An 8,669-nucleotide genomic window follows, 5' to 3' on the forward strand; every position below is an offset into this window, starting at 1 on the left:
AGCAAATTTCTCCATATTTACATTTGAAATAGTTTGGTGGGACATAACTCGCAACATTTGTATTAGTTTAGTTTAGTGTAAATACATCTGTCTAGGTTTTATGTTAAGGTCGAATAAGCTACAAATAACAAAAATAAGATATAGCTCTTTTTGTTTAGGTTATAGATGAATATTCTCAAAAGTGTAGCTCGCAGTTTAACTTTTTAACATCTAGCTAAACAGAATCTACCATTAAATTGGTCGAAAAATGTTGTTAGAACGTTACAGTTAATAAACATATGCATACATTATGTATCTTCAGACTGAGACTGCCAGATTTCACAGACATTTACATCTACAGTATATGACTGCGAAGCTCACAATATAAATCCTTCATCGCTAGAATTGAAATGCATCTCAGCCTGTGATCAAAGCAGCAATAAACGTCATTAATATTTATTGTCCGTAAACATTGAGATATCGCTTGGCGATTGTTTGTACGGATCTGGAACAACACAACTCAATTGCAATTGCTGATGTAAATATTGTTCTACCAGCCGCCGTGTGTTTAATCTGCCGTGATTTCAGCATTGTTCTTTATAATGAACTGAAGTTCCACCTCCGTTGTTTTCCAGCGTTTCATTGACTTCCATGCGCCGTGCACAGAAAATGGCGAGAGTTTCCTCTGAACAGTAAGGTTTATGTTTTCGATGAACAAATGTGTAGATAATGTTCAATGGTTCTGGAGTAACATAATAAAATACAGTGTCAAATGAATATTTTATGTTCAATAGTTCATGAATCTTCTACAGAATAATAATGCTTTATGAGTGAGTTAATGGACATGAAATATTCATTTGAGAAATGGTTTTAATATATGAAAAGAGGAAAAGAGTAGTGGAATATGAGAAATATGAAATTATGACAACAGAATCGAGTACACCAAAGTATTAAAGGAACAGTTCACCCAAAAATCTCAATTCTGTCATCATTTATTGCCCCAGATGTGGTTGTTAACCTGTATGTGAGATATTTTGAGAAATGTCTCAGTGGTTTTGTGTTCATACAATGGAAACCAATGGGGTGCAGTGTTTATTCTTCAAAATATCTTCTTTTGTGTTCTGCAGATGAAAGAAAGTCGTATAGGTTTGAAGTGACATGAGGGGCGAGTAAACGATGAAGAATTTTCTTTTCTGGAGAATTTTAGCGAGTAAACTAAATGACTTGATCCACTTTGGATCTTTCGTAAGGCGGTTCCTGTCACAAAGCTCATTTTAACCGGGAATAATTCCTTCCCGCAGTGCCCTTTAAAGCCGCAAAATTACGCTTTATCCCGCGGACCCGGAGAGCAGAGGAGTTTTTATCACGATGCCTGGAATCAAAGTGGAGTTCACATGCTGCAGCAATTATTCCATGGAAAAGCTTGTTACGTTTGTGAGGTTTGTCATTCTTTGAAAATGATGTGGTTGTCATTTTACATGTTGGTGAAAGAACGCTGCTCGGCCACAATGAGCTGCAATGTGGACCCGTCTGGCTAAAGTCTAAACTTCACGTCTCTGTTTCTCCCTCGCTCTCAGGGGAGCGTCCACCTCCCATTGTGTGTGAGCTTTAATTGACAGTTATTAAAGAACGTATTGTTTTCGCTTAGTTGTTGTTGACCTAGAAAATGTCCCGGCGGAGGAAGAGAGCGGGAAACGGGGGATTTGGAGAGGCTAGCCGAATGTTCTGGAAGAACCATCCCCGACAGTATGGTTTCCAGCCGCTGTCATCTTCTCGCGATTTGGCCTGTAAATCACGTACAAAGCCGCAGATACCTCTCGCTTTATCACACGCACGTAATTACAAGCGTCTCTGTTGCTACATGAATTATGACGTGCCGTAAAACTGAACAGAGATCAGCTAACCCCCCCCACGGGCATTGTCATCTTCGGCTTTAAAATCCATCAGCCATAAATCGGGATCTGTTTCCAATAACTGTATGTAGAAGTCTCCACCGCGTCTGACTCTGTCTCCACACTCTGATGGAAAACCCATCCGACCCGCTTCTGACTGGTACACGCTGGTCATTTGTGCACGGCCATTAGCGGGTTCATGCAGGTCGAGATACCAAGCAACAACAAGACAACTTTTTATAGCCTCCCGTGATTTCCTTTAACTGTTTGGTGATACGCCATCCAATACAACGTCAATAATCATTTGACATCTATTGGCTCAGTGGTTAGAGCGTGGCACTAGCAACGCCAAGGTCACGGGTTGGATCCCAGGGGATGGCATATAGTCAGAAACAAATGTATAGTACAATGCAAGTCGCTTTGGATAAAAGCACCTGCCAAATGCGTAAATATATACAGTAAGTGCAGATACACATTTCTGTTTCAAACACTACTGAGTAGTGACCCTAGTTAGCTTGAGTCTCATCTGTGTCTCTGATATTTCTCCTGGGAGAAAAAGACTGAAATCTCACAAATATCTCTTTGAGAAGAGATGTCAACTGTCTAAAACTGAGCTCAGATTTGTCACGTCTGCACTCAAAAGTCAATATTATTAAAAACCTCAAACATTTCTCATCAAATTTACTCAAATCCAGATTTGTTTTACCTCTACAATCTACGTTCATTTTCTGCATTCAGAAACATCTGAGACTATATAGTTTTGATTTTAGTTTTGCCTAGTTTTATAAATATTTATTTGTATATTTTCTATGTTAATTTTACTTAAAGTTTTAGCAATTTTGTTATTTGTATAATTTATTTTTTATGTTGCTATATAAGATGAATTCATTTTATTTGAGTTTTATTTGAGTTTTTGTTTATTATTATAATTTTAGTTCAACTTATTTCAGTTTATTCTTGAGGCCATATTTCAAATTTTCCTTTAGTTAAGTTTTTCCAATAATTTTTAGGACAATATTTGATTTGATTTCAATGAACAGAAACGTTTTCAAAGTTTTAATTTTAGTAAACTAAAATAACCTTGCTGAGACTAAGTCGATACTTAGAATAAAACGCAACGGAGATCTCATGAGCTGTGAATGAGACACATCTGAGCAGTAGAATGTTGGGTATTTTCAGATATCTCATTTAAAGTCAACATCACGCGTGTCCTTTGTGGATCATTATCTTGTGGATCATAAATCTCATTGCCTCGCCTCAAGAAATCAGTTGGTTAGGTAGTAGACAGCAAGACTACAGGAATAAAGGGATGTTTATATACACTCCAGCCCGTTCGATAGACACATTCTGGCTTGACGTCTTCCATCCAAACATCTCTTGCTCACTGAGCACTTATCAAAAACACATGGCTCCTTTTGAGAAGATCTCATCATGAAACATAAACATTTTATACACGATGTTGCTGTTCCTAAATAATGACAGTGTTCATTTACGCCGCTTTAGCTTTGGTTCCATCTTTGCAATCGCTTCACTCGATTTTTGTGATGGATAATTCACACCAGTCTGTAATTCCTTCATGCCTGCTAGGGATATTACTCTCGCTCATAATTGGGTTTAGGGATTTGAACAAACCCCTTATCAGGAATACTTGGAGTTCTTTTAACAATTATCTAGCAACCGCCCAGTGCACCCTAGCAACCGTGCAGCGACACGCTTACATAACCGCATAGTTGCATGGGAGAGCACTACTGGCGTTTTCTTAGAAAACGTAATAATCTGGCGTTATATTATTTGAGTTTTAAACCCAAGGGCCTGTGTGACGTTCTGCGTCTCTATCTTGTGCCGTAGTTTGTTTATGCTTTAGGACACACAGCCGGATATGGCTGCCATTGGATTGGACCTCAGACCACAATCCTCAGAGAAACCAGTGCAGAGGAACGATTTATTATCTTCACTCTGAACCCGAGAGAGAGAGAGAGAGAATGTTATAGCGTGAAGCGCCACCTAGTGGAAATGATGGCAGTGTTACTGGTTGTGTCCTTTTATTTAGTTTAAATTTGAGAATTTGCCACTCAAACTCAGAGGTATTGATTTGTCATGGCCTATAGAAAAAAATATAGCTCAGATGTTGTTATTTGGTAGCTCAGGAGATTTGAAGGTGTTCTCAGTTGTGGTTCATTTAAGTGTCTCAGATCACAGATCTAAAATCGCTAAGTAGAAATGAAAAACATGTTTCAAATTCATGAAGGTGTAAACGAATGAGGTCAAATAATCTGGGCTTGAGTCAATTTGATGAGAACTGTTTCGTATTGAGATCTTCGATAATATTGACTTTTGATCACAGAAAGATATTAAAGACATCATTTGTTATTTTGCTGTCCTCCGTGATGTGTGAATATCTAGATTTGTCAAGACGGCGCTCAGATGATTGTGTCAGATGTGTGTCAACAGACTGATGAATAATGGTGTGTGCGTGCGTGTGTGTGTCCGTGTGTGTGTGTTTAGCGCCACATTCACCTCTCTCCCTCTGTATTTCTATTGTGCGCTTTTCTGCTGAGCGCTGGAAAAGCAAAAATATCTGTGACACTTCTCTCTGTGGGAAACACAGCAAGGCCACGGCCATTTATCAGCACATCGCACTACTGTGTGTGCGTGTATGTGCGGGTGTGAGCATAGACGTGCTTCATCTGGGTCACTGTATATTCAGCGTTCATCAAATAAACACACACCTGGATGACTGGATTGATCAAACACAGTCATTGTTGTAGAAAGAATGAAATTCTGTTCATCTCTGTGGCCTGTGAAATAGGCTAGTTTTCTTTCGGCCATGCAGTCTCGCCTGAGTTATTCTAGTTGCATGGAATAGACTTGATATGATGATGGGCAATTTCGTGAAAAATGTCAACCTTACCACGAGAAACTTCTGGGTCGTAGTAGATTTCATTAACTGAATTGAGTACGCTTTACTTAATACAATTGTGTTCTTGTTTTTTTTACCAAAACTTCAGTTAAAATTATAGAGAAAAATCTCAAAATTCTAAATGCACAAATTATGGAATGAATTCAACTTAATTTTATCATGTTCAACCCTCTTAAACTTAAAAAAAGAAAAAAAATTGTGGTGGGACTACATCGGTTTTTTTTAGTTCATTTCACATACTGAGCAGTGAATTTAGAGTTCCCAGCATGCTTTGCATGTGACAGCATTTGGAGAGTCATTTTTGGGGAAAAGTGCTATTTTATGGGCTTTACAATAAAATGAAAGACTTGCTGGTGTTTATTTTGTCTTTAAGATTTAGAAGAGATTCTGTTTGTGCTCTCAGCTTACTTGTACATCATATATGTTGTAAATAATAATAAATGTTAAACTGAAATTAAAAAAGAACAAGTTAACTCCAATGCTCAAATGAGTATTTCAGCTTGATTTTCAAGTTTATCATGTGACATGTGCTTAAATAATTTTGGTAATTTTACTTGATTTATTCTATTGCGTTAAAAATAAGCTTTAAAGTACTTAAAAAAATGATGGTAACAATATTACACAAAATATTTGTAAGTAAATATCCGTGTCATTTTTTACAGTGTATCAACATTTGGTGGTTCAAATACCCAGGTCACTCTTCAAGTTTTTAAAGCATTTGTTTTATTTCCCTTATTTTATATAATATAATCAATTAAAATTGACGAATACATCACTGATATTCCAGTTTTAGTTTTCTGCATTAAACACTAAACACATTTACAGTTACATACTTTTTTCTATTTAAATGTCCGTGATTTAACCTGGTAATGTTATCATGAATGAGTCACGAGGACACATGGCACCGTTTATTGAGAGAAACCCATAGACATCGTCAGTGCGCTGGAATTCTGAAACTATAATCACAACTGCTGTGAGTAATGACAAACACAGCCATCCTGTCCGGAGCCACAGGACCGTGTGCAGTGTGTGTGTGTTATTACATCAGCAACCACAATCCTGACCCTGTCAGACAATAAAGGTTACCCAGAATGGCAAAGCCCAAAATGGGAGGAAGATGTTTTTTTTCTCTCTTTTTTGTTTTATTCCTCCGAGTGGAGGCTTTTCTGACCTCTGCATGCAGGAACAAGAATTGAGGAAGCCACTGTATGAGCACAGAACGATGAAACACACGCAAACACACAACGTCTAACCTGCTTTTCACCTCTCACACACACAATAGCTCCAAAAAAGACACAAAATATCAAACATCATGACATCTGCAAACTTTTAAGTAATAATTATTCACCTCTTGTTTACACATGTGTCCTTTCAAATTAACCAGAGGTTAATTTTGAACAATATTTCTATTATTTTATCATTTAAAATCTAACAAGCCTATTTATGAAATGTTATGCTTGACTTGTATATTTTAATTTGGTTTGCTGTTTTGTTATCATCGTTTTGTTTGCTGTAACTGCACCTTCTTTGTTATTTCGATTGATGAAAAGTTGGTGTTTTTCCAAACACTCCAGCATACAATTAAATCTGGGTGATTTATGAACAATTCAGTCAGATAACCTTGGCTCAGGAAGGTTATCCAGGGAAATGATGGGAAAAGTTAAAAGGGCACATCACAGCGTCCGAGGTTGAGAGTTTAGCGAAGGAGATTTCATTTAATGGTTCGTGAGACCGAATGTTCCCAAAGATGTACTTCCTGATAACGACTTATTTACTATCACACACACACCTCTGAAACATTCAATAACTACACACATTGTTGGCTTTGTCATTTGATTGTTAGGTAACTATTGTATTAATGCAATTTAGATCAAATTAAAACAAGCTTTCTCAGGAGAGAGTCTATCGGCTGTGTGTGTTCCTGCTAGATAAAAACGTTCAAAAACTTGAAAGAGATTTCAAGTGAGTCACAGTAGATGTCTATCAATTTATAAGACATTGTAAAACTAGCTGAAACGGTAGAGGCCTTCTCGATACATAAATAACATATAAAAAGCAATTAAAGTATATTAAAAGCATCGCATGGGACAGCTGTATTATTTACTTATAAACTCGTTAAAAGTGCTGTACAAAGTTTAACTTTATAAATTAAAAAATATGTGTTCATTATTATTAATATGTTGTATTAGTTCATGCGAACATTTTTAAATAAAAATGAGATTCTCAAGAAATTACCCTTACAGAAATGTGAGATGTGGTGATACGCGATTCATCGTATCAGATGGAGTATTTCTTGGTTATACTCAGTAATACTTTTACGGTCCATATTGTTTTTTCAATGTGTTTCCAACCATGTTTGTTGCTTGTTATCTATTCAGAAGTTTGAGCTAACAAACAAATATTATACAGATTATATCCACTGATAAGTACATAACCATGAAACAGCAAGTACCATTTCTAATACGGCAGTGTTCCAATTGACCACTAGGTGTCATCAATGCACCGCTTAAAAGTGCTCGCATGGTATTTGCAATGCTTTCAGAATTAAAGGATAGTTTGGCCAAATTTTTTTTCATCATTTACTTCCCCTCATGTCCTTATCATTACAAATTTGTATAACTTTCTTTTTTATGCAAAACACAAAGATATTTTGAAGAATGTAAACAACCAAAAAAAAATTAAACAATTGGGTGCCATTGACTTTCATTGTAAAAACACAGGTTTTAAATGATATGAGATTTGTCAGAATTTTTGCGTGAAGTATTTGCAATGCAGTTGCAAAGGTCCTGAAAAGTAATATTATATTTATTCAATCAAATGTGTGGCTTAAATGTCCAAATACTTTTTGGAGCTAGATTCTAGGCTATTAAATTAAGTGTGTGTGTGTGTGGGGGGGGGAGGGTAAACCCTACGGTATGGGGACAAAATGTCCCCACAAAGATGGCAATATCCAAAACCCTTGTCCTTGAAGGGACATTGTTTTTGTCCCCATGAGGAAACAAGCTTATAAATCATACAGAATTAACTAACTATCTAAAAGAGCAGACAGTTGTGTGTGATTGTTAGGGTTAGGTGTAGGGAATATGATATACAGTTTTTACAGTATAAAAACCATTGCGTCTATGGAATGTCCCCATAAAACATGGAAACCCAACGTGTGTGTGTGTGTGTGTGTGTGTGTGTTCATGTTTGTATATCCCGGTGGGGACCTAAACCTGAACACACACACCAACACATGGGGACTCGTGTCACTGTGGGGACCAAAATTGAGGTCCTCATGGTCATAAAAGCTTATAAATTGTACAGAACAATATTTTTTACAAATCTAAAAATGCAAAAAGTGTTCTATGATCTTTAGGTTTAGGGATAGGGTTAGGGATAGGGGATAGAATATACAGTTTGTACAGTATAAAAACATTACGCCTATGGACTGTCCCCACGGGGATAGTCAACCGAAGCCTGCGTGTGCGTGCGTGTGTGTGTGCGTGTGTGTGCCTCCGTGTCATATGTTCAGAATTCCCATGAAGGTAGCGTGAGCTGTAAGGATGAGTTCTGCTGATCTGCGAGGGATGGAGAGCTGAAGAGTGGATCCAGACTCCAGAAAGTGAATGCCTACCACACAAACACATAGTTCATACTCAGAAACAATCATTTGTCATAATCCTCTGACAAATGACATAATTTACATGATGTTATTTATGATCATTCAAACTGAATCTGAGTGGCCTGTGCCTTTTTAAACATCATTGTCTTGCGATCTTACCAGCGGTGTAGCATGTGTTAGGCGGCGACTGGCTGTCATTACTGGGCGTGCTCTTTAGACACTTCATTAGCTTAGACTCCGCCCCTTTGAGGTTCTTTGTGATCACATGACCCAT

General features: G+C 37.2%; 1 protein-coding gene across 2 annotated transcripts in view; it reads right to left on the minus strand.

The window, feature by feature from the left end:
• Positions 1 to 5,511: 5,511 nt before the first annotated feature.
• Positions 5,512 to 8,669, minus strand: part of tnfsf13 (TNF superfamily member 13) — a 16,497-nt gene continuing 13,339 nt past the window's right edge. For both annotated transcript variants that reach the window (XM_057362669.1, XM_057362659.1), the window contains exons 5-6: positions 8,555 to 8,669; positions 5,512 to 8,403 (exon numbers count right to left, since the gene is read on the minus strand). The exon at positions 8,555 to 8,669 is cut by the window's right edge and continues 27 nt beyond it. In XM_057362669.1, the coding sequence (XP_057218652.1) occupies positions 8,294 to 8,403; positions 8,555 to 8,669 (225 nt within the window). In that variant the 3' untranslated portion in view covers positions 5,512 to 8,293. The remainder of the gene's footprint in view (positions 8,404 to 8,554) is intronic.

Source organism: Triplophysa rosa, linkage group LG2 (genome assembly GCF_024868665.1).
Source record: "Triplophysa rosa linkage group LG2, Trosa_1v2, whole genome shotgun sequence".
NCBI classification, from domain to species: domain Eukaryota; kingdom Metazoa; phylum Chordata; class Actinopteri; order Cypriniformes; family Nemacheilidae; genus Triplophysa; species Triplophysa rosa.